Genomic DNA, 27,250 nt, shown 5'->3' with positions numbered 1-27,250 from the left:
TTGTTTTCTGCCACTATCACTTCTAATCTTTCTCTGAGGGACCATTCCACTCTGACATATCAAAGAGCCTCAAAAGGATAAGCCCATTCCTGCCGAAATCATCATATAGCTCTTCTAACTGAGAGGGTACTTAAGACTTAGAGGGAAGGAAGGTCACTCACATGTTTTCATGAACTGTTCTCATCGCCTTGGCCGCCAAGCCCATGTTCCTCAACACCTCAGCATTGGTGTGTGAGTTCTCTAGGGCTTCTCTCTGGAACTCGATGGTGGACAGTGTGCCATCAATCTGAGTGAGCTGCTTCTGAAACCTCTTCTTTCTCTTCAGTGCCTGCAACGCAGCTAAATAAGGGAGAAGCCACATTTATAAGGAGAGATCCCAATCACTTACTCGAGAGACATTCATTCAGCACCAACTGGGGAATACTGGCATTGTTGGCACCTACAGACAAAGAGGAGACCAGATGGAGCAGAGGAACTCCCGGGTGAGAGCCGGACCTTAAGTGCTTGTACCAAGTGCCACATCCTCAAACATTTTCAATGGTATTCTTTTCTTCCAAAGTTCTGGCGAGTGTCAAATGAAAAGTACATTTCCACATTCCATAAAAATATACCACAGAAACTGGATAAAAAAAATAGGTATAAAAATATGAATGAAAATGTAATAAGAAAATAAAGCTTTAGAGGAAAAAAGAACTTTAATCATTGTTTATTCTACCCCTGCTTCCTCATTTCAAAGACAAATTAATCAGACCTGGAGAAATTACATGACTTGTTTGAAGGTAAACAGTGAGTGGCTGTTCGAAACCCAGGATGCCAAGCTGCATGTCTTGGTCTGAAAGGATTATGAGATGGCCAGTTACATCTTTCCCTGAGTGCCCATGAAAGAAACGCTGCTAGAGTCATATGCAAGGATTAGCTCCTGAAAGAAAAGAGTGTTGCCCTCAGAGAAATGATATCTAGATTCCCAGCCATTAGCACTTTAACAAAATAACCTTATCAGCCTCTCTCAGAAATCACAAAACTAACAGAGTTCTTTTGACTATGGCACCTTGGAACAAACCCAAAACAGGCACTAAAATGTAAGTTGCAATAAGGCTTTTAGGGAGAGTGCAGGGAAACAGCCGCAGAAGAAAGTTACTATGAAGATAATTAAATGGAATTGGCAAAAGAACTCAAATAGGTTAATGGTTTCAAAATGAAACATGGAAGTTATTACAACAAATTTCTGAGAGAAGGTTCTTTTCTAACTCAGTTTTGGTCAATTTTTTCTTGTAACTTGAACATGTTTGGCTTATTTATTTTAGTGCTTTTTGTTTGATGCACAGAAACTCCTAATCATTATACTTTCTTGTTCAGTTTTATTGATCAATATGAAACATTACTCTCTGTTCCATTAATCCTTTCTGCCTTAAATTCCATTTTGTTTTATATTTAAATTAACATTTTTGCTTTCTTTTTGTTACAATTTGCCTATATAACTTTATGAGGATCTCTATTTCAAGAGTGCTTTATATTTGCTCTTTTTTGGTTAACTTACTATGGTAGCATACAGCTGGATATTTATGTGATTGTTCTTAACCCAGTCAGATAGTCTCTTTTAATGTAAGATTTTAACTTATTCTTCTTTACTGTGATAACTGATGTTATATAATATGATCTTTTTACTGTCATCCTTTTGTGTTTTCTTTTATATATATACACACATATATATGTACAGTTTTTTTTGTCTTTATGTAGATTGAGCAAATACTTCTTGTATATTTCCCCCTTTATTTTGTTGGACAGTTACATATACTAAATTTATTCTCCTAATGAATACCCTTGCATTTAAATATATACATATAATCAAACTTAACTTTCTATCCATGTTGAAAATTAATATCTGTAATTTATTGTCCCCAAAAAGATTCCTTTTCCACCCCTAACCTTCTAATGTTTGATTAAAGTAATCTGCAATTATATTAGTTCCAGATGATTACTAGTTGTTTTTTATCTTTTTAATTTTTTAAATATATTTTATTGATTATGCTATTACAGTTGTCCCATTACCCCCTTCACTCCCCTCCTCCTTGCACACCCTCTCCCACCCACATTCCCCCTACTTTAGTTCATGTCCATGTGTCATAAGTTCTTTAGCTTCTACACTTCCCATACTATTCTTGCCCTCTTCCTGTCTATTTTCTACCTACCATCTATGCTGCTTATTCTCTGTACCTTTTCCCCCTCTCTTCTCCTCCCACTCCCCTGTTGCTAACCTTCCATGTGATCTCCATTTCTGTGGTTCTGTTCCTGTTCTAGTTGTTTGCTTAGTTTGCTTTTGTTTTAGGTGTGGTTGTTAATAATTGTGAGTTTTCTGTCATTTTACTATACATGTTTTTTATCTTCTTTTTCTTAAATAAGTCCCTTTAACATTTCATAAAATAAGGGTTTGGTGATAATGAACTCCTTTAACTTGACCTTATCTGAGAAGCACTTCATCTGCCCTTCCATTCTAAATGAAAGCTTTGCTGGATAGAGCAATCTTGGATGTAGGTCCTTGCCTTTCATGACTTGGAATACTTCTTTCCAGCCCCTTACAGCCCCTGTAAGGTCTCTTTTCAGAAATCAGCTGGCAGTCTCATGGGAACTCCTTTGCAGGCAACTGTCTCCTTATCTCTTACTGCTTCTAGGATTCTCTCTTTCATTTTAATCTTGGGTAATGTAATTATGATGTGCTTTGGTGTGTTCCTCCTTGAGTCCAACTTCTTTGGGACTCTCTGAGCTTCCTGGACTTCCTGGAAGTCTATTTCCTTTGCCAGATTGGGGAAGTTCTCCTTTATTATTTGTTCAAATAAGTTTTCCACTTGTTGCTCTTCCTCTCCTCCTTCTGGTACCCCTATAATTCGGATGTTGGAACGTTTCAAGATGTCCTGGAGGTTCTCAAGCCTCTGCTCATTTTTTTGAATTCTTGTTTCTTCCTTCTTTCCTGTTTGGTTATTTCTTTCTTCCTTTTGGTCCACTCCATTGATTTCAGTCCCAGTTTTCTTTCCATCACTATTGGTTCCCTATATGCATTTTTCTTCATTTCATATAGCGTAGCCTTCATTTTTTCATCTAGTTTGCAACCAAATTCAACCAATTCTGTGAGCATCCTAATCACCAGTGCTTTGAACCATGCATCTGATAGGCTGGCTATCTCTTGGTCGCTTAGTTGTATTTGCTCTGGAGCTTTGATCTGTTCTTCCGTTTGGGCCTTTTTTTTTTTCTGTCTTGTCGTGGCTGTTCTGCATGAGGGGCTGAGCCTTAGGTGTTCACCAGGGTGGGGCAACCCAGTAGCTGGGCTATGATGCTGTATGTGGGGGCAGGGTCCGAGAGGGAACAATGGTGCTTGCTCCACTCTCTGTCGGACTTCAGTCCCTTCTGCCGCTTCTCCCAAGCAAACTGGACCTTTCTGGTGCTAATTCCCATGTGGGTTGGGCTTGTACACATTCTAGGATCCAACAAACTCTCCTGTGAGGCTGGGAGTCTCTCCCTGTGTCTCAACTCCCACAGGTGTTTTCAATCAGTGCCCCAAGGCTCTATTTCCTGGTGCTGGGATCCTGGGTTGTTCCCAGTGCCTGGCTTTACAATTGCCTCCTTGCTGGGTCTACGGGTTGCCACCCCACACTCGGGGTCTGTCAGCCTCCACACGCACACCCAGGGTCTGCCCACTGGGGTCTTGAGCACCCGAGATGCCTTATGTACCCAGTCCCACCGCTCTTTGTGCTGAGACCCCTCTCTGCCTGGCTGCCCGACTCCACCTCTCCTACCCGTCTGGATGAATGGGTCTATTTTAACTTCTTGGTTGTCCAACTTCCATACAGTTCAATTTTCTATCAGTTCTGGTTGTTATTCTGTTTCTAAATTGTTGTTGTTCCTATCTTGGTTGTGCGAGGAGGCACAGTATATCTACCTGTGTCTCCATCTTGGCCAGAAGTCCTCTCTTTAATTCTTAAGGAAACTTCTTAGCAATTGCATTAAACTTGACAGACATGATTTCAACAGTTATTTGCACTCAACTATAGTGTTTGCTGACTTATTTTCTTACTATTGCTTTGATAACCTAATCATTCTTTCTTGGATTTTTTTTTCTTTTTTACCAACATCTTGAATTTTTTTTCAGAAAAGTAACATAAATATAAAGTCTCTAAACTCCCACAGGTCTGAAAATGTCTACATTTTGTTTCAAACTTGAATGATAGTTAGAATTTTTACAGAATTATGGGTTCAGAATATTTTTTGAATTTTAAGACACTATTCTATTGCCATTGGGCAGCCAATATTTCAAAAGTTTGATAATACTCTTCTCATACCCTTGTAGATAAAATGTTTGCTTGTTTCATCTCTGGAAATGTTTAAGACCTTTTTTTTACCTTGGAATTAGGACATTTTATGAGTACAGGTTTAGGCATATGACTTTTTTTCTTTTCTCAAATAAATATTCATCACATACTTTTATCCTCAAGAGTCAAATCTTCCTTCATCTTATGGAATCTGTATTCTTTAGTTTTTTGTTACTTCTTTCCCCTCCATTATTTGTGTCTACTTTCTTCTGAAATCCCTACTCATTTTTATATTATTATCTATACTGTGACCCTGCCCAAACTATTCTGTTTTCTTTTCTTTGAAATCCCTATACAATGAATGTTGGATTCCTTGGGACTATCCCTGCGTATTAATGTATCTATCTGTCTTTTTGTTCTATGTTCTCAGAGAACTTCTTAACTTTATATTCTAGATCACTAACTAGTTTTCATCTCTATTTATTCTTTCTTTACCCTATTTGTCTTTTGACTATATTTTTAATTTCTAAGAACTTTTTCTTCTAGCTGTTCGTTTATATGACAACCATTCTTGTCTTATAAGGCAATAGTCTCTGGAACCCCCCTGAAGATACCAATACAAGTTATGTTCTCAACATCTGTTTTATTTTTTTATTTCTTACATTATCTCTTTTGCTTGCATATTTTGATGCTTCTCTTTCGTGCAATTAACTTCCCTCAAAATTCTTCTGATCTTGTATTACAGGTTTATATGTATAAAAAAAGGACTAGAACAGTTAATATGAGTAGATGTGCCTGTTGTAATTACCTAAGTGTTTTCCCCATGGGATCTGTCTCTTGAAAATGAAGGCTGCCCACAGCTCTGAAGAAGCGAGTGCGGCATGCCAGAAGGCAGGCTGCCTGTATTGGACAGAGAATTAGACAGCCTGGGGGTTCCTACAGTGCCAAAGAAAGGTTTTAATTTGGGTGATGGATACTTTTCTGAGTGATACTTTCCTTCCCCATCCCTCCCTGCCCTATGGACTGTGGAGGCCCTGTTCTGCTTCTCTTTCCAGATGCAACACCACAATTTAAGTTCTTGCTGAACTTAAAACAGCACTTTTTGTTTAATAATCAGCTTTTGTTTAATAAAACAGCTCCATTTGTTTAATAATCTCTCCTTTAGGAAAGAACAAAAACAATCTTTTTAAAGTTATTTGGCATAAAGGCCTTCCTACTACCTCACTCTGCAGAGAGGCTCGAGTTACATTAATGACCGGAGTTGTGTGAGGGTGAATGGCCAATGGGCCTCCTGCCACCCTAGGCTAACACCCTGCATTGTAGCTACTTTGGACCTGTAGCTACTGCTGCATTTATCCAACTCTATTATAATTATTTGTAAAATCTATTCCACTCCTCCTCCCCTATACTAATTATAAGCCTTTGAATGCAAGATTCTTTTCCCCCATCTCCCGTTCCTAGCACGTGGCCAACAAGATACATAACAAAACCCAGCATTGACTGAGTCTTGACTGTATGCCAAGCTGATGTGCTTTATGTGTATCATGTTATTTATGTCATCAACTCTCACAGACTCTAGGAGGAGACATTATTATTGACCTGTTTTACAGAGAATGAAATGCATGAACATTAAATGGATAAAGTTGGTAACTTCATCCACATAGTATAATGACAACATGATTTAATAGAAATTTTATGGCCTTGAGGGACAGAGTGTTGATCCTTCTCCCATGACTTGGTAGGTATATGCTCTTGGCTAGGTCATTTCACTTCTTTAAGCTTCAGTTTGCTATTCTGGAAATGGGGATGTAATCCCCATAAGGCTGGATGATTTTTAATAATTAATGATAATTTACAGAAAATACTTTATATAGTTCCTATGCATAGTAGAGTCATAGCAACTAGATAGTATTATTAATAATAGTGATTTATATAACACTCATTAATGATATTATGTATCTTATTTCTGAGGCCACTGAGCAATAACTTACCCATTTATTTCACCACAACTCATCCTAAAAGGAATATAATTTTACAAATCAGTTCCACATTTCAGTAGGTGCAAAACATAATGCCCTTTAGCAAAGTGTCCTAAGAAGCTATACTCCAAATATGCATCTCCACCCACCACCATACCTGGAAGTGGAATGTTTGAAGTAGGTCTCCTCCCAATCTTATCAGGCTGGTTTAGTGGCTACACTTATTTGGACCCAAAAGTATCTTTTTTTTGAGAAATATGTTAAGTTCTCCACTAAAATGTATGCCATGTTTCCTAATAAGAACTAATTTTAGATTACTTTCTGAAAATCAAGAAACACAATTTGATATAAAAGATGAGGCTTTGGTGTCACCAAATCCACATTTCAACCCTGCCTCTACCAATTAATAACTATACATAAAACCTTGGTGTGTGACCTTCACTCTTCTTAAGTGATGTTCTCCCATTTGAATGATAACAACAACAAAGCAATAATCATGTCTAGAAAATTACAACGGAACACTGTACTCTGAAGAGAAGTTGCCTACTTTCAAATCCAGGCTCCATCTATCCATAGTTCTGTGGCCTTCTACAAGTCATTTATTGGAAAGTGGAGATATAAGTCACTCAGTTGTAGGGGGTTAAATTAAATAACGTGTAAACTATTCAGTGCAGTGCTCTGCACATAGTGAGTAATTACTTAATATTAGGGGTGCTGTGATTATCCTCATGTCCTTCACAGGGTTGTCAGAGCTCTATGGTTGGAGCCACCCTGTACAATGCCCAAACTTACAAATGTTTGTCATTAATAATAATCAAATCTGGTTTGAACACATAAATGCCTATGTTAATGTATGGTTTTTCCTCTTCAAAATGTTTTTGCTGAAACTAGAACATTCACCCAGAGTTGAGATCTCAACTTACAATTACCACACCACCAACTATAGACTGGCCTACCTCAAAGTCCTCAACTCAGAGGGTGCCTGGCAAGCAATGAGGGCCAAGGAATTAGAGAGAGATTAGGGGAATGGCCATCTGTGTTTGCTCACCTGTGAAAGAAAGAGATAGGGGAACATTTCTCTGCTACAACAATAGAAAATGCTGCCAATGTGACAATAAATGGCAGTGACACAGGCCCTGTATCAGGGATTCCACAGGAAAAATGGACATCTGATGACTGCAGAACATAAGTCGGAGCTCATGGAGACAACACACTGAGCTCCAGATCATGGCTTCCACCGGTCTAGGAAGCAAGAAATCTGGATTTGCATGCAAAATCCTCACATTTAAAAGCTGACTTACATTTTTCAAAAAAAACCTGTGTGAGCAAAACTGATGATTCCTGCAAGACTGGATCTGGCCCCAAGACACCTGACCCGTCTTTCGACATCTGACAGGAACAGTAAGCTTTCTCACATACACTAAGACAAGAAGTTGTTTTTTGTTCCAAAGAGTCAAGAAGTGTCTGGGAACGGTCTCCCTGTGAGCTGCCTCTCACATGAAATGATGATGCCGCAGGCCAACCATGAGTTGGACAGGCTCTGACTTTGTTTTTTAATAAACAGTTGGGGAAAGTAACAGCCATACTTTTTCAAAGGCATGCAACAAATTCTGCAAATCAAGCATTGCTTGTGATTTGGCAAAAAAGGATGTGTTTAGAGTCGTGCTACTTAACCTGTGGAGAAGCTGTAATTTAATCTTCCAAGCTCCTGTGTGTGCATTAAAGCACCTGCTGAAACCTGGATAACATTCTTCCTAAAACAGAGGAATTTACTGTGTTCCTTTGTGGTAGAGAAACAGCCAGGGTTGGAGATTTTGTCTCCTCACCTAACAGTGACATGGCCCCTCAGCAAAGGAGTCACAGAACAATGTCCCTTGTGTCCTGCTGCTGGGGGAACCATGAAGAACCCTCAGTCTAGTCCCCTCAACTGGGACTGAAACTTAAAAATTACCCCATTGATGAAATCCAACCAGCCCTATGCAGCTCTACTATGCTGCCAGAGGAAGGCTTCAGTCACCTATGAAAAATTAAAAAATAGCAGAAAAGAGTGGCAGTTTCATTGCTCATATCATGAGTATGGAACCTTGGTTTTGAAGGTCAACCTGTTGCTCTTTACACATTCAGGGTGCATACATGTGTGCATTGTTAATCTACTAGTTAGGAAAAAGGAAGAACCTTTTAGGAAACATCATATCCATGACTGCAGACAATCCTGTTGCGAAATATGAGACTGTGTTATAACAGCTCTCCCCTCTCCTGGAAAGGGCTGCTCTCTACAGGACTAAGAGGGAAGGCTTGGAAGAGCAATCCCAGAGCATGCTTAAGATACAGATGTCACACATAATTGGTTACATTGTCTTTTGCTCTTACTGGGAAGTCTCACAATCATGTTGTTTTATGTAAGAAACTTCAATGTAAGTCCCATTCTTACAAACAAATCACTTAATTAAACAATACTTTCTGTTTATGGCAGCTCGTTTTAGTTCTTGATAAACACAATCTGATAAGCATCATCACTAGCATTCCACAAATGGAATAAAAACCAAAATGTTTCAGTTCAAAGTCATGAAACAACTGGGTGGGGTGGGGAGCATACTAGAAAATTCTGATCTTATTTGGCCAGTGCTACCCCGTTATGAGTCCCCTGGCCTTCATCACTTTTATAAACTATTCCTTATCCATTCATTTGTCATGAGACAAGGACACACTGAGGATCTCACATGTGCCATGTACCATGTGGGCCTCTACAGGGACAAAGACAGAGGCTATCATCTCAGAGGAAATGGGCATTCAGCCTCATTCATCATTCAAAGAGCATTTACTAAGCACCTACTATGATTCAGGAACTGTGCCCAGGGATCCTAACATAAATAAGTCACATCCTTCACCTCAAGTAGTAGAAAAGGCAGAGAAGTATAACAGTCTCAGTGGATACACAGAGGAATGTGTAAGCTCACTCTGGAGAGTGAGGGGAGGTTCCATAGAGGGGGCCATGACAAAGCAGGTGCCTATCCACACATTTAGTCAAGCACTGCTCACTAGAGAACATGTGTGACAAAAGGCATTGTACAGAGGATTCCTTCCAGCCTCAACCCTCTCCCCACCCTCCCTATTGAATCATGCCAAGTTCCTGACTGAGATCCACCAGGAATCAGAGACTGTAAACCTCAGAACTGAGCTAATCCCTGCAGGTTACCAGCTCTGTATTGTCAGAGGTCTCATCAATATTAAATATCACAGAAAGGGAAATTGCAAGCTAAAGGAAGACACAGCAATGATGTATGATTAGACAGAGACAGAGCAGATGCCTGGGAGAATGGTGACAGAATGAGATTGCAGAGAGTGAATGAGGGGCATTATTAGGAAAGGGCATTTGGCATACAACTATTGATGTAAGCAAGCCGGTAACATGGAGCTGAATTCTGTGGGGGGAAAAAATGGAAAAACATGGTGGTTACTAATATTATAAAGTATAAAAGATTTGAAGGAGAGTGATCAGTGCCCTCTCCTATCTCCAGAAAGACACAAATGGACAAAGGAAACTAAGGTTATTTTCCAACAGAAACAATGATCTTGTCCTCATTGGAGAGGAGGCAGTTCTTACAACCAGAACATCACACACAGATGATTACAGCAGGTGGATCACGGAGGGGAAGATCATGGCCTCAAAGTGCTATCAGCCATGAGTTATCACAAAAAGAAGAAATGCTTATGTAGAAGACACTTGAAATAAACGCTGAAATTCTTATTTCTTATAAACAATTGCTTCCTCGGTCAATTGCCAAGCAAATAGAATTAACTTGTTATTGGAACAATATATCAATGTATTAATTAAAATCTACTTGATATTCTTTGTAAAAAACAAATAATGTTGGACACCAGGCAGAATAAATAACTACTTGAATGAGTTTTTTTACTCACAACTCACATTTTTGTAAGCTCACAAATTGGTAACTCTGTAGACCTACTCTGCCTAGAATATAGGGAGAAAAGAGTATGAATACAAACCCAGCAATATTAAACAGAAAAAATTCAGAAATAGTGATTCTGCTTAATTCTACAGAATAGATGCATGTACCTATTGATGTAATTTTGTATTGTGTATGTTATATGTGTGTATATATGCATGTGTGTGTATTATGTATGTATGTTTGCATATGTGTGTGTTCTAGAATATGTTTTTATATTCTACTTGTAAAAAAAGTATTTCCTGTTCTGTGATGCAGTAATATTCACTACCACTGTGCCTATGGCTTTTAGGGACTCCTAAGAACAACAAACTATAAGCCTATGGCCCCTTTTGGCTCTCACTGTCTATAACTGTATGATTATTCCTTTGAGATACTATTACTATCAAATTTCAAGAAATACATAGCCTCTGTTCTCACAATGACTATTACTACCTGAAATCCTTTAAAAAGAGATTTACCTTGAAATTGGCAATGAACTATAATATTCTCAAACTTCTTAAATATAAGTTGGAGAACAATACCTAGTAAATCAAGAGAGTTTACATAAAGTTTTTCAAACTGCTCACAAAATTATAGGGCATGTGACCTTTAAAATATGTATACATTGACTTAACATAATCATAATTTTTCTTGCTGCAGTTTTTTAGAAATTTTGAGTTAGAATACTATCTCTGCATAGGCTCCAAAGCTATATTTACTTTCACTTTATACACATAAAATATATGGGAAGAATTGCTCATGTAAATAGCACTACCCAATGAAAAAGGCCTGTTGAACAATGTTTCTGCTGCAGCAAATAAGATACACCCATTATGACTGGGGAGAATATAACTCAATGTGAAAAGACCAAAAGAATCACTAGAAATTCACGTTAAAATAGAAAATAAATGTCCTAAGTGCCTGTCAAATATTTGGTTGCATAATTTCATTCCTCTACATTTATATGTAAGTCAAATGTAAAAGTATAATCTTTATTTTATTTAAGTTAGATGGCTGACATTAAACTTTAATTTTTAAATAAAGAATTTAACTTCTAATGCAAGCTTTTCTGACTTTTAATAGAGAATAATCAGCTTTTCCTTTCTTGTAATTTTAAAAACACCATTCTTGTTTGCTTGCTTTTGAGAGGCTTGCTTTATACTGACGGTAGCAATGACTTTGTTGGTATTGGAGTCACTAGATTGCTAGACTAAGGAAAGGTTGATGGAGAAGGCCCAGGGTGGATGAGTGTGGGTGCTTTTGACTACCCCTCATCCCTTCCCTGTAAATGCCCACAAGTTAGAAATACCTGGGTAAATACCTGGGCTTCGCTGTGAGCTGAAACAGTCATTGGTCCAGGTTTAGGAGCTCTGACTGCTTTAAAGCAGGACCATATAAAGTCTGGACTAAGTCCCAAATATTTCCATAAGCAAAGTAGCATCAATCAAGGAAAGTTCTATTCTTTGATCTGTGTAAATATTTCCCCAAATGTGGTGCTCTATCATCCAGCTTGGTGGAATTTACATGAGGAAGAAGAATAAATGAATCTTCCAATATTTATAATAACTGCTTCCAATTCATAAAGGAAAAAAGCAAACTAGAAGTAAGGTTACATAACACAAGAAACAGTACCAATTACTGTTCTACAAATAGCTAGGACACGTCAGCAAACTGTCAAAATTGATGTCACAGAGACTTGAAAAAATGTTTCTAGAATAAAAATACTCTACCCTCTAGTTTCTGATGAAAAAAAGAAGACAATATGAATTCACAAACAATAAAAAACAAATACCCAACTAATCTCATAGCTGTGTTTACTTTAGGTTCTTGGAAACTGACTTAAGGAAAAAACATAGACCACCACTGTCCTTTTAATCTACTCACACCAAAATCATTCAGAAAGCTGTGAGTATAACAATTCTAAACTTTATTCCACATCTCTTGAAACAGAATTTTAAAAAGCTCTCCAGGTTACATGATGACAAGAACACACTGCCAGTGCATAAACCAGTATTTGTGAACCAGAGGTGTGTGAATGTAATCTGGTTTTAAGAAAATAATTCACAAGGCATATTGAGGCATTGTTAGGGAAAAGAGGAAAGGTTGAAAAATTAAGCTGATCTGGGGCTACAAATGCAGGTCAGGTGTATTCATCACTAGATAAATAACTCATTCAGTGTTGATTTGTCAAACCGGTCATCACACCTTTGCTGAATCTTAGATTAAACACCACTGCTATCACGCAGAGCTTATCCTGCACTGAGGTCTCTAGTGGCATGTCATGAGGCTCTACCCTCAGTTCTGTCTTATTAAATATATATTATCAAGGACTTTGACAGCTACAAAAGGGCTGCTGATTAAATTTGTGTCTGATTCAACTAAAAGAAACAGCTCATATATGACAATAAAATTAAAATTTTAGAAATCTTAATTTTAAGACAACTGAAAATAAGATATTTAATATAAATATATGTAAAATCTCAAATGCCAGCTTAATATATTGATATAATAAAGGGGAGAAGGTCAATCTGGCTGGGCGTTTTAACTCTTCCCAAATCCAATGGAGAAAGGATGTGATATGACATCTGAAAAAGCACAGGCAAAGAAGGCTGTTTAACAGAACAAAGAGATAACAGGGCCCTTGGACTGGTGGGTACCTAAGTGTGTGAGAGACAGTAAGTGCTAGGATTCTCTCCAGGGCTGCAAGGGGAGAGGAAGTTAGGAGGAAAGTGAGAAGTTTTAAACTACAGTGAAAGTGATAGGGCTCCAGGGCTAGTTCAGGTGTGTTGCCCCGCCCCTCCCCATGGGGTGTGAGCCTGGGAAGCTCCTGAGGTTGGGGAGAAAATGGGGAAGGGGACCGATGGAGGGTGTTATTTCCACTGATCTGTGTTTTCCAGAAGAGAGAACACCCAGACACAGGGTGTTGTTATTTCCCTAGGAATACAACTCACTCTCCTCCCAGGCCCCAGAGTACAGAGTATGGTACAAAGTGATCACATAACCAGAGGTACACAGAACACTTGATTGTGATGCTTGGTTGTCATTTGAACCCTGGAGAATGCTGAGGCCCTTCATAAGGGTTGGGGATCACAGTATATGTGAACCTCCCTAAAGAAAACTGAATCAGATGGCTAAGGAGGACCCATCAGAAACTCTGATAATGGTCCCTCGCTGATAAACAGAGAGGCAGCAAAGATATTCTTCATCCAGGTATCCCAGCAAGGAGGAAGGAGGAAGGAATAGGAGTGATGAGGGAAGAAAACATGTCAGGTCCTCACACTGTAGTGTGTGCACATCAGAACCACGGAGTCATTTGTTCAAAATTCAGATTTATGGACCCTACATTCAACTGATTAAATCAGAATTTTAAGGGGGTGCTTGTGACTGTACATTTTAACAGACACATTCCAGGACTTCTGATGCAGGTTACCTAAGGAGCACATTTTGAGAAACTCTTAAGAAAGGAGGTCACCATGTAATGGATCTCTCCCAGGGGGACTTCTGTCTTCCGGGACCTGTAGTTGGTCTGTTTTATTATACCTCTGCCACACTTCTGCCCTGACGATACTGCACTCAACTAGCTGACACAGATATGGTTCTCTTCACACAGAAGTCCTCTGGCCCCCGTGTCTGAAATTGCAGAATTCAGCTCCATGACAATGATCATAAAAAGCAATTCAGGAGCCCAAAGAGGTTCCAATATTGAGCTAAACCAGCAGGACTGTGTACACACCAGCTCTAAGGACAACCACATCTGAACCATGACTCTGAAAGCAAATTTACCCTCGTCAAAAAATGCACAGGCTGCAAAGTAGCCTCTTACTCAAGACTCTGCCTTGGGGTCTCATTCAACAAAAAGACACTTGATGAAGAGGTGAAGTAGCCTCAGCACCACGTTTTCACTAGAATCACATGCAATGATAGGGGTTTGGGCTAAATTTGCCTCCTATCTGTCTCAACCTTTCTTCTTTAACAGACCAATAGCTTGAGGCCCACAATCCCCCAGATTGGAGACCCTTTTTCACATAATAACATATGGATTTGTTGCTTTTCCTTAAACAAGGTAAGCAAGGGCCAGGCCTAGTATAAGGGAGAAAAAGGGTACATAGGGTGGGAATTTAAGGAGCTTCCACCCTCAGGTCACACAAGTGTGTCCTAGGTGGTCTCCCTGTCCTTGCCCCTGCAACTCAGCCCTGGTGAGGCAAGTTCAGTTTAGGAGGGGAAACTGAGAAAGCCACTGAGGTGGGTTGTAAGCTCGACACTCAGAGAAGTGACTGCTGTCCTTAAATATGTAAAAAATCTTTATGTCACACAGATAGAAAAGATTTATTCCCTGTTATTCCAAAAGACACAATTTGGGCCAATAAATGGAACTTAATAGGAAGCCAGTTTCAGCTTAAAAAAAAAAGAGCTATTGCTACAACATTAACTGATATTTATAAAATACTGAATTAAGGGCTTCACACAATAATGTCATTAATCCTCACAATTCTGATAATCAACCTTATCATCACCACTATGCAGATAAAGAAACTGAGAATTAGAGAGGCCAAGAAAGTGGTCTAAAGTTACCCAGTTTCTAAATGGCAGGGCCTGGCTGGGCCTCCGGGCTGTCTGCTTTGACACCCTTGCTCTTTACTACAACACTAAGTCACTTCCTATCAAATGTGAAAAATTGGACCATAATATTATATTTAAGCAAGAGTCCTATGACCATTTCTTGGAGATATATATATATATATATATCATACTGTATTTTTCGGACCATGAGACACACCTATGTTTTAGAGAAGGAAAATAGGGAAAAAATTTGAAGCAAAAAATGTGGTAAAATATTTAATAACATAAATAACATAATATTTCACCAATGTAAATGTAAACAGATATAATGTAAGTGGCATTGTAATGTAATGTAAGCAGCATTAACAACCATTATTCCTCCCAAATTTGGGTGGGGGGGAGTGAGTCTTATAGTCTGAAAAATACGGTATATAAAATCTTCATAAGGGAGGTTAGAACAGTGACCCCTAAGGTATTCCATCAATCCATTGTGGCAGGAGGAGACTACAGTGTGCCTTCAGCTCCTGAGGCCACCAGCCAGTGAAGCATACAAATGTCAGTGCCCATGGAGCCATGATATGAAAAAGGGAAGGAAGCAATGTAAGACTAGGACTTAATTATATCTCTGCCTCATTAACATTACTATGGATTTAGGGTCCTAATCCTTAATCTAAAACACAGGGAAGAATCATCTGGTGCCCAAGCCACACCCCAGCCAATATACCAGAATCTACAGGGCTGGGACCCTGGCATCAAGGGGACTTTAATATACAGAAAGGATTGAAAACTGTTCCAGATGATGGTGCTCAGCAGTAGAAAAAATTTGTGTTATATAAAAAGTTTGCTTTTCCACAAGCAGATTATTAGCTATAGTGCAGGAAATCTACGCAGTCTCTAAAAAATTGCATTGAAGACATCTGACTCCCCAAGTTTTTAACCAAATTATCTCTTGCTCCAAATGTTACTCTTTTAGCTTAGCAGAGCCTTGAATATAGCGGCTGCTGCAGAACCAGTTTGTTGATGCACAGTGAGGGCCTTTCTGGTAGACTATGGTAACTGCCAAGGAGGTTCGAAGTAGGAAGAAATAGCTACCAGTGCACAACCTTGCTACTTGCTATGAGTTATGATGAAGGCAGTTCTCACACTAAGTTTTGCAGATATACTTATTAAACAAACACACATTGGCCAAGCAGGCAAAAAGCAGTTTGTCAAGCTGTTCCATGAGCTCAATGAAGTCCCAACTCTATGTCTCTTTAGGTTCAATACACCATGAATGAAAAGTTCACTGGAGACACAGTGACAATCCCAGGCACAGTGTTATGCCCTGTGGGAGGTGCACTCAGTCAGAGACCCACCTGAACCAAGGACTGGACAAGGTGCTGAGTTGAAGTTAAGCCTCAGGCACCACCCTACTGTTGAGTTAATTATACACCCAGCACATTTCTACCATCCATTCTTGCATGGGGAGCAGAGAAAGGTTTTTAAACTACTTTAGCCAGCCCATGTGTTTAGAATACCCACAGCTTTACCAGTGAGACCCCCTTTCACATTTATTATGCTAATTTGACTTACTCATTTTACGAATAAAATCCATTTTTGACATACAGAATGCTTTCAAGACTTCTGTTGTTGTTGCCCTGACTGCTGTGACTCAGTGGGTTGGGGTCATCCCACAAACCTAAAGGCCACTGGTTCGATTATAGGTTATGGCACATGCCTGGGTTTTGGGCCAGGTCCCCAGTTGGGGGTGTGTAAGAGGCAACCAATCTCTCCTTAAATAAATAAAAATAAATAAATAAATAAATAAATAATTTTTTAAAAAAGACTTCTGTTGTTGTAGAGAAATAGATCACTAAAGAATTTGTACAGGTCAGGAGTATGGTCCTTTCTGACACAATACTAGCTGGCCATTCAACTAGTGTTCTTGACATGTTAGCTGGCCAACCACCTCTAGAAGTAACTCTGCTTATCATGTAAATTATGGCCATTCTTGTACCAACATTGAGTAACACAAGGTCCATTTAGTACCATGTATATTGGTCTTTATGATGTGCATGAAAATATTTCCTAGTGGCTGATGGAAGTCAGGAACTATGTGTGTATGAAATAGTTAATTTGGTGGTGATGATTATTAACAATGTCTCAAAAGAATGGTCTAACTGAATTCTTTTCATAATTCAGATGATAGATGACCTCTTGCTAATCAGCCTCTCTCTAATCCCAAAGCCACCATAGAACCAGGGTTGGGCTAACATCAATGAAGTTCCCAAGGATAAATGACAGAAAGTAAATAGCTTTCTGACACCAACTAATAAATTGCCCTTGATAGTGGCATTTGCATGTAATTTCTCTGATTTAAGGAAGGTAGGCTGATGTTCTTAGTTTTGTCTTTAATATTTTTTGGTGTCTTTATAATGTCTACTGGTATACACTTTAGTGCATTGCCAATTTTAGAGCATTTCTATATTTATTTTACATTTTTGTCTTCTGAAAGCAAATCTATATTTTTACCACTTCCTAGAAGCAGGTGTTCAATTTTTCACATTTTTAAACAACTATTTACTGCGCAATCACTGTAGATAAAGCTTTAAATACCTCCAAATGGATGACAAAACAGAAAAGAAAAGAAAGCCCTTGACAGACACTAAGCAAATGTCAAAGTGCATATCAAATTGGAGAGGGAGATGGGAGAACAGAATAACTGATGGGAGTTGGGAGAACAGAATAACTGATGATTTTTTGGTAAGTCACAACAGCATAGTTTCTCTGTAGAAATTGCCAAAATATTTTCAGACATAAAGCAAAAATAGAAACCAGCACTTAACTTGAAAACAGACTATAATATGGTCAAAAGTTATACACAGTAACAGAGAAAAATAAAACTTGACCTTCTTATTGCTGGTAATAAGTGGGCACAAATGTATCAGGAGCATTTTTATAGGAGCAACAGGGTTTCAAGGTCAACTCCAGGAGACATCATTCCTTTCTTGTGTTTAACAATGATGGCAGCACTGGCGGGGGGAGCTCAGTCTCCCAAGGGTCATTATGACTGAAGGAAGCATTCAAGATTTGACAGTGAAGAGTCCTGTATGGCCACTTCTATTTCTGGGTCTGCCATTGACCTCGAGTTACAAGAGCAAATCCCTTCAACTTTTCACTAGATTTTATATGTTCCACTGCTGCTGTTTTATTCTCTATAGAGAGCTGTACACTGAAGAAACCAATTAACTCTGGCAAAGAATAAAGGGTTCAAGGTACAATAAGAACACTAAGTTTCATTACTGACTCAAAGTTCCTTAAGGGTGGTAAAAAGCAGTGATAGGAACTTTAATAATTAATTCCCTGCCTTTTTTTTTGTTTTGTTGTTGTTACAATGTCTCACTCACCTGCACTCAGCCAACTGAAGTCTTCAACAGCTGAGGCACCAGAATATAGTAGAACATACTTCACTGGCAATTTACATGTAAATTGAAATGTGTGATTCAGCATGCAAACACACAGTAGAAAACCTAATATTTAGTGTTGAGGTCAGCAGGGCTGGACTGGGGTGAGGCCAGCCAGGAACAATATTTAAGGGGGTATCAAAAAATTCAGTAATCAAGATAAATAATATTTTCATGCTATATATTTAAAACAAAAGATTGGAAAAATACATGTTGAACAAAACAGCACATTTTAAAAAAAGAATTTTAAATAAAGAAGTGCTGTTCACTGCACATAAGAATCAAAAGAGGGAATAAAATCAATAATACCGATCCTGTCTTTACTTAAAATTTTGATATTTCATTCATGGTGGAGTTTTTGCATTCATTTTGAGTTTTTAAAATATTGCCTACTATTCTTCTTGATCACCTTGCCCTCCAGGAGCCTGCCTGGTTCAGCTCCTTGCAGTCCCAGCCCTGGAGGATCAGTGTCAGTTCCTAGAAAAGCTGAGGGAGCACACCTGGCAACCAAGGGGCAGGTGCTGTGGGCCAGAAGTAGGTGGGTGGGAGCCCACGCCTGGGGCAGCCCGAACCTACCTCGCTTATTGTGCGTGCCGTGCTTCTTGGCCAGCATGAGTTCTCTCTGGATGCGGTTTTCCAGGTACTCCTGCTTCTTGCCTAGCATGTCTTCAGTCTCCCGAAGTCGGGCCAGGGCTTCCTGGGGGCTGGGAGCCGCTTGGCTCTTAGAAGAGCCTCCCCCTTTAAAGAACTTGCCCAACTTGCTCATGTCTGGGTATCTGGGGGCCGCCTGGGGCCCAGGAAGCGAGATCGTACTCTGTCTCGGGTTCCGACCTCAAAGGCAGCGCTCCTGGGAATGAACAAGTGTTCGGGGCAGGTGACACACACTCCTGGGCATTTCCTGGCGCCAGCGCCACGCCCTCGGGTCGCCCCGGAGGGGAGGGCTCTTGTAGTCGCAGGCGCCACTGGCGCGGGACAGCTCAGAAAAAGTGCAAAACTCCGGCTGGACTGCAGCAGAGTTGTGCAGCATTTGTGCCTTTGTCCACGCTGGGGACGCACCAAGGTGAAGGAGAGCAAACCCACGTTCCAGGGGTAGTGTGCAGGACCTGAAAGCAGGCGAGCGAAAGTGTGTGTGCGTGTGTGTGTGTGTGTGTGTGAGATATGACAGCCGAATAAACAAAATGTTTTATTCCACACATGTGCTGTATGTTTTGGTTTGTGAGTGTGTATGTACGGTGTTCCTGTACACCAGTCTCTGTCCTTGTGAATAAGACATGAGAGTATAGGTGTGTGTCCTGTGGGTATGAGTGTGTGGAGGGTTCTGCTACTGTGATGCAAGTGTGGGGTAGGAGGCTCATCTAGAGGCAGCTGGTCTGTGGGACTTGTCTGCAGATGAGGAATTTGGGCAGGTCCCAGTGTGCCTCGTTGCTGTGGGCATGGGCCATTTCTACATCATCCTTACACAGTTTGAAGTGACTGAAAGGTGGTCATCTCTTCCGCCAATGTGAGGACTTCCGAGTGAGTTTGGTTGTTCCATTCAATTTTGTAATCAGGAATCTGAAGCATTCAGCATGATGGTTAGTGTAGCAAACACTTTTAATGGGGGGCTGCTGTGTTTGGTTGGCTCTACCTCAGATGCATTTACAGAGACACCTAAATAACAAAACAAGCAAATGTCCCAGAGAAAAGAAACATTCTTTTATTCGGGCTCACCATCTCAGTCCCACCTGCAAACAGAGTTTGGTAAGCTGAAAGGACACCGATATGTAATGACTACAGCTGACACTGAGCATGCCACCAAGAAGTGGAATGGGGACTTGAGTCTGTGTTCTGGTTTTCAAGGGCTGTTGTGTACCCCACATAATTCAGCCCTATTTGAGCAATTACCCAACATCATCAGAACCTATTTGTGATCATTAGCTAACCACTAATTGTTAAAAGAGGAAAAAAGCATCCATTACTATAACAAATACACCCTAATACCCAAGATCAATAACCTAATTTGTCTGTCATTATACTAACACAGAAGCAGCAGGTTGGCCCACTTTATCCAACACTGGAATAGCCAGAATCAAATTTTGCCAAAGAAATTGGACATTTTCATAGGAGGCTCATTGGTTTACCTTTTACACACTCAAACATATGAACTTATCATTTCTCAAGAACCACAGCCAACCACTTCTTGTCATCTTCTGCCTGGCCATCCAAAACGCTTAAGATCTGTAACACGTATTTTGCTCTAATCTTCTCTGTATTGTAAACCATAATAAGTATTATATTTTATTATTGTCTGAATATTTTATGAATCTGTTTGGAACATATTTTCTGGGTTAGATTGTAAGCCCCCTGAGAGTTGAGAAACAGCATGTATTCGGCTCTGGTTCATATTGCTAGTCAGTTTAACCAAACTTTACCAAATGTATCTATCTATAAGGTGTTGGGAATACAAGTGTAGTCTGCTCTAAAAAAGCTTATCTTTCAGTGACAGCAATAACATCATTTTCTGGGTGCATACTATAATACTATAAGCCCAACCCAGTTCTAGATGCTAGAGATTCAGCAGCAAGAAAATCCAGAAACCCATGCATTTTTTTTATCCTACTTTCTAGTTGAGGGAAGGCAGACAATGAATTAAGAAAGTGATGTCCTATATGTGCTACGTGGAGGGCAGGCGGGGGCGGGGGGGGGGGCGGGCGGCGGCATTAAGCACAGAGTGTTAGAGAATTGAAACTGTAGACAACATGCACCCAAATCTTGAGTCTAAAAATCTTAGGGTTCAAATGAAGACCAGGATAGCTGGGGCTTGGAAACAAGAGGAGAGTGCTGTGAGATTGTCCGTAAAGGTAGACAGAGTCCAGGGTCCACAGGATGTGCTAATAAGGATCTTGTGTTTTATCTGAAGAGAAAATGAAAATCAATTGGATATTTGAGCAAAAAAAATAATCATGAATTTATAATTCAATGGAAAAAGGAATCAGTTTTAACCAATTTAGTGTGTAGTACTTTCTGAAAAACATGTGGTATGCAAAGCAAGAAATATTTGAATTAAAAATCATTCCCTTCCATTAATACATAGCCTCAGTGGAGAAAAGATAATACTTTCAAGCAAGCAAGCAAACAATCTAAATATGTATTAGTGCTTAATCCAGCAATAAAATATAGAGAATAAATTTTTAAATCAGTGATGTAGAAGCTGAAAAATAACACATTACTCTTCATTCAATACTCATCCTACAAATGTGATTTCATGAAGAGTTCTCAGCATCTTGTATATTTTTCATTTTCTAATCTCAATTGGTCTCAGCTAATAAGGAGGCTGTTATTTAAAAGAATGGTCTTATTCAGGATGATTTACCATGGGTAAGATGGTGAAGGAAATTGGAAATTTATAGATCTGTTGAAAAGACCTAGATGTCAAACTAATTGATACATTTTGATCACCCCTTAGAATTACATCCATTTTTAGAATGCCAAATGAACTCTCTAAAACAACAGAAGAATTGCCCTTTAAACACACAGCAGAATCATCATCAAATAGTTATTTACTAAGCAGCTCAACAAGCATGTACACATTCTTTTCATCAGCAATTCTGTCTTAGAACCAAATATTTATTATATCACAATGAATACAAAAGTAGCCGTTATGAAAAATAATAATATTTCAGAAATAACTTGTATTGCCATAATTCGCAATGAAGATATATGGTGCCTGTGACTGAGTTTTGCCTGCATAGCTTTTCATTCATGTTTTTTCTTTTCTCTATCTACCCCTGACCAGAAAAAAAAATGACAGAATCAAAGGATTATCAGATTTGGTTGTAAACTGTTTTCTACACCAACCACTTAGTGAATATAAAATGAGACATAACCCTCTACACTTCAATATTATCTGTATTGAATAACCTACCCAACGTTGATTCTTACACTTTCCTTTCCCTGTAGAATTTCATTATACCCGAATACAATCCCATGAGATACTGGATCTAGTCAAGAAACACACAGATTATCTCTCTGTTAATAATGATAGCTTTCCTTTTGCTCAAACCAGCCGTGGAGTCATCCTTGTCCCTTCGCTTCCTCTCACACCCCACATCCACCACATCAGCAAACCCTATAGGTTCTCATTACTACACAGCTGACCCCTCACCACTACCACCACTGCTACACATCCTGTTCCAACCCACTCTAGGCTCTCTCCTACATATCATAGTGGACTTCCAACTGACCTCCCTTAGGAGGTCCACCTTGACCTTGCTGCTGACTCCCTGCAGAATGAGCCAGGGTCAAACCCTCCACTGACTTCCCACTTCATTCCAGACTTAAAGGTCTTCACAAATGTCTTCAAGCCCCTCCATGAAGTGCTAATAACCCTCACCCTCACATCACCAGTAGCTCCCTGTCCAATCTCTTCTCTCCTATTGGTCCACTCTGCTCCAGCCAACCTGGCCTGCCCACTCTGGTCTGCCCATCCTACCTCAAATTCATCAGGCACATTCTTACTCTTCTTTTTCTGGAATGCTGACTCACACACCCATTTTATTCACTCATGGTGAAACTTTGATTTAGATCATGGTGTACAAGATAAACTGAAAAACAAAAAGGAGAAATTATTTGTTATGTGAATTATTGAATATCTTGCCTTTTATTTGTTTTATTTATTTCCTGTATATTAGTGAGATATTGCCATGAGGATGCTGTTACAAAACATACCAAAACTCCAGGACTTATAACCGTAAGCATTTATACTGAAGCTCACAGACCTCCAAGTCTATTGAAATTTGGCTGGGCTAGAAAAGGATTGTCTGGGTAGCTTTTCTTCATGCTGTGGGTTGACTAAGCTTGGTTCCATGTTGTGGATTGGGTTGAGGTCTATTCCACGTGTCTTCATTCTGGGACCAGATTGAATGGCATCATAACAGATTGAAAGAATTATGATGATGAATGAAACATCAGTCCAGCCATCAAAGTGGTTATAGCCTGTAAGGTTACAGCCTTTATAGGAGAAGATATACATAAGAACAATTATAATAATATTTAGAAATAACTATATTTAATAGAGAAGTATTGCTAGAACATAATAAGAGTCCAAAAGAAGGAGTGACTCCTTTGCAGTGGAAGGAATAAAGGAAAGCCTTGGAGAGGAGATGAAATTTGAATTTGGCTCTCAAGCTTGGGTAGGAATTTGTTTTGTATAGATAGGAGAAAGGACATTCTGTGGCAGAGAAGGCAGCACAAGACTCAGAGGTGAGGAAGCCAAGGGCATGTACAAGAAACCTGTAGTAATTCAATTTTGCTCATACATAGAAGAATTAGGAAAAAATCATTCATTTATCCAATAAAAATTTATTTTATATCTAAAAGTAGACTCGGGGCAATTAAACTACAATAGACAAGAAAAACAGACATGGTCCCTGTCCTCACGGAGCTTACATCTTGGAGGGGGAGACAAACCTAAGCAAATAATCATACAAAAAATACTAAATCAAGTCTGGGATAAATGCTTTGAAGAAGATATGAAGTGAATGTAATAAGAGCAGTATGTGTCCTAATACTGGAAAACAAAGAATTTCCTAGGGAAAAGATACTTGAGGTGACAGCTAAAGGAAAGTAAAAACAAATTAGATCAAATAGGGAGAAGGGCACTCAAAGTAGAAGAAACAACAGGTGTAAATGGCCTGTGGCCATAGGGAGCACAAAGTAGGAAGAGGCATGTGAGAGATACTGAATGGGAGACAGGCAGGTTGGGCCAAGATCTGAAAGCATTTAAATGCCAAGCAGAGGTATTGCTCTGTAGTCTATGTAAGCTCCTTGAGGTCAGGGACCAGGTCTTGTTCAATTTGTATCAAACCTAGAATAGTATCTGATAAAGAACAGAGTGCCCAAACATTTGCTGAATTGACTTGAGGCAGATGTTATTATACAGTGAATATAAGCCACTTGGTCAGATAAATTATACTATCTGATTAGTGCTGGTAAGAAAAGTATGTAGGAAGTACTGCCAGAGTAGGTGCATGATGTCCTAAAGGACTGAATTTTGCTGATGCATTCAGCACTTTCCAGATGAAAGGATAACGAAATCACATTATGAAGGGGTAAGAAAGAAATTCCATTATAAAGGGATAAAAGAGAAATCTGCTTTCTAAGCTGGTCTGATGATAAAAATGAATTTAAAGTCAAATTTTTAAACATAGCTTTCCAGGGGTATAGGCAGCTGTATTTATTAATTAACACTCCGCCTGACTCTCATTTTCAAGAAAGTTTAGGAAACTCTAGTAAAGAGAACACTCAGAGAAAAGAAAATGCATGTGCAAAAATGTGGACAAATGAAAGAGCTGGAAGGTATATTCAGGAAATGGTTGGAGAGTGGAAAGTCCAATGCTCGAAACTGTGAAAATGTTATCAATAAAGCTGCTCTTCTCTAAGCTAAGGAATCTTGTGAATAATGGAGGGCTAATGGCAGAAGGAAGTGAGTTTTGGGGGAGGAAATAGGAAAATTGAAGGGTACAGGTTGAGAGACATTTCTATGGTACCTCTGACAGTTCAATAGATACTTCCCTGGGAGAAGTAAGAAAGGCAAGGTGGTAGACTGCCTTCCTTAGGGAGAGGATGATACGGTAGGAAAGCATTCCATTTTAGACTGGAGTTTTACATGACAAATGACAACGAGTGAATATGTCTAACCAACAGATGGAAATAGAGACCTCCAGCTTGGGAGAAAGTTCTTTGAGAGTACGGATATGGGAGTCACTGGAACTGTTGGCAGTTTCAAGAACAGCACCAGGTATTAGACCAGTTGGGTCAGACTGGACCTTGGTTCAGCACACTTGGTACTTGAATTCTGTCTAGGAAAGGATTCAGAGCCAAGACTCAAACTGTAAAAGAAAGTTTATTTAGAAAGTCACAGAGGTAGAAGAAGTGAGTGGTAGAAGAAATGGGCTCAGGAAACAAGTTGCAGGGACAAAAGAAGGGCCTTGAATCTTAGGAGAGAGAAAGATAATGATAATGCACCTGGTGGGAAGAAGAGGGGGTAGGAAAAGACAGGGCACACTCCCAGGAGGGTGAGCATTCTGGGTCCTTCATCCTAAAAGCTTTTAAGGACGGATATCTTAGGGAAGTTTCCACAGGATGATCTCAACAGAATAGTCATTGGCTTTTCCAGGTGTGACCTTTCAGGGCTGTGGTCTCTACTGATTGGTCAGCACCAGGGCAGGGGCTCATTAGTGCAGCTGGTCCTGATGTTAGCCACAGTGTCGGTTGTCTGGTTTTGCTGCCTTTTGGGGCCTTAAAACCAAAACATATCTGAAGTGTAGATGTATTTGATGGGGGTCACAACCTCATTGTCCAGGAATCTTAATGCTTAAGGGTTATTCTCTGGCCCTTTTATTCATTCTCCCTTGAAGAGGGTCTAACCCACATGCTAGCAACATGCTAGGGAAGGAAGTATCAGGGAAGAGTCTGAGCTGCATGACCAGCTGATATGCTAGGGGAGGAAAGGTTACCTTGGGGGTGAAGTCCTTGTTTTCCCAGTTTTGCCATTGACCAGCACCCAGGGATTTCCACCCTGGTGACCTTCTGTATCTGGCATATCATCCTTGCTCATGTCTGTCTAACTGCCTACAACAGAATCATAGGAATTTCCCTAGTATGAAGATGTAAACTGATAAGGGGACCAAAGACAAAATTATGGGGAAATAGGCATGTACAAATAGCACCTAGAGAGAAATCAGCAAAGGAGACTAAGTAAATATGGAAGAGCTAGCAACTGCAGTCTCGGCTACTCTAATTATTTGATACCTATATTCCCATCTAAGTGAACTGAAAAAATAAAAATATTTCCATTATGATTGGACTGATAAAATATATATTTGCCACCTACTTAGAACATTCTAGTAAATTAAAATTTATTTAGTGAATTCTAGAAAACAGCACAATTCTAGAAAACCTGAAAATGATTGACACAATCAAATAAAATAAACATACAAAATCTAGGTAAGCCAGTAATTCTTAGATTCAAGAATGCCAGAAGTCTTTGCCACGTGGATTTTAGTCCTGATTCTTTCACTAATTTGGACAAATCATTTAATGTCTATGAACCTGTTTCCTCATCTTAAAAAAGAAAAGCTGCTCTGCCTGGTGTGGCTCATAGTTGATTGGAGTGATGTCCTATAGACTGAATATTTGCGGGTTTGATTCCCAGTCAGGGTATATGCCCAGGGTTTGATCCCCATCAGGCTGCATAGAAGGCAACCAATGGATGTTTCTCTCTTGATGTTTCTCTCTCTCTCTCTCCTCCTCCCTCTCTCTCCCTCTCTCCCTCCCTCCCCCTCTTTAAAAGCAATGTGCCCCAGATGCAGGGCGGGGCTCAAAACTAGGGAGGCTGAGATACCTAGATGATACCTTAGGTTTCTTCCAGATCTAAAATCTAAAGTGTCTTCAGAGATCCAAGCAAGTCTGAGATGGATTTCTTAAATAGATTTATTCAAGAGCAAAACCTTAAGTAATGATACCTGTTTCCCAAGCCCACCTTTCCCCCTTCCTCAGTGAATATTGAATTGGGACAACCAAAGGTCTTATAGCAGGCACTGGAATACCCAAGGTCATACAGGAGGCACTGACTACTTTTCCAGTTCCTGTCCTAAGGAGTTTTATCACTTATGCACTATGACTCGCGTCAGGTGAATGGCATCTATTTGTACCTCCCCTAGAGGACCCTCTCCTCCCTAGGTTCCTTTGAAATGGCTCATCAAGAACGCGGAACTCCTCCCGTCCCAAAGGAATCCTGTCAGCTTGCTTCAAGTGGTGGTGTAATGTGTCTGGGCTAACAAACCCTCTGCGGTTCAGTACTTACTCGGGAACTTTTTCTACCAAAAATTATTTAAAAGGTAAGAAAAAAAACTTAAAACCTTATTTTATAAAAACGCCTAATATCTTCCTCACAAAGGGCATTTACTTTAAACTATATAATCAAGTAACACTGGTGTAGGTCGAATCAGGAATCACACGACCCATGTGCTCTACTT

General features: G+C 39.6%; 1 protein-coding gene across 1 annotated transcript in view; it reads right to left on the bottom strand.

Annotated features, from left to right (window-relative positions):
* The window catches only part of CHMP4C (charged multivesicular body protein 4C), a 28,447-nt gene extending 9,346 nt beyond the window's left edge, over positions 1–19,101 (bottom strand). Inside the window, exons 1-2 of the mRNA XM_045849447.1 lie at positions 18,810–19,101; positions 162–339 (exon numbers count right to left, since the gene is read on the bottom strand). Coding sequence (XP_045705403.1) covers positions 162–339; positions 18,810–18,999 — 368 coding nt within the window. The 5' untranslated portion in view covers positions 19,000–19,101. The remainder of the gene's footprint in view (positions 1–161; positions 340–18,809) is intronic.
* Positions 19,102–27,250: the final 8,149 nt, after the last annotated feature.

This window comes from Phyllostomus hastatus, unplaced genomic scaffold (assembly GCF_019186645.2).
Source record: "Phyllostomus hastatus isolate PE091 unplaced genomic scaffold, TTU_PhHast_1.1 phas_contig_65, whole genome shotgun sequence".
NCBI classification, from domain to species: domain Eukaryota; kingdom Metazoa; phylum Chordata; class Mammalia; order Chiroptera; family Phyllostomidae; genus Phyllostomus; species Phyllostomus hastatus.
This window is presented reverse-complemented; position numbering and strand designations above follow the sequence as displayed.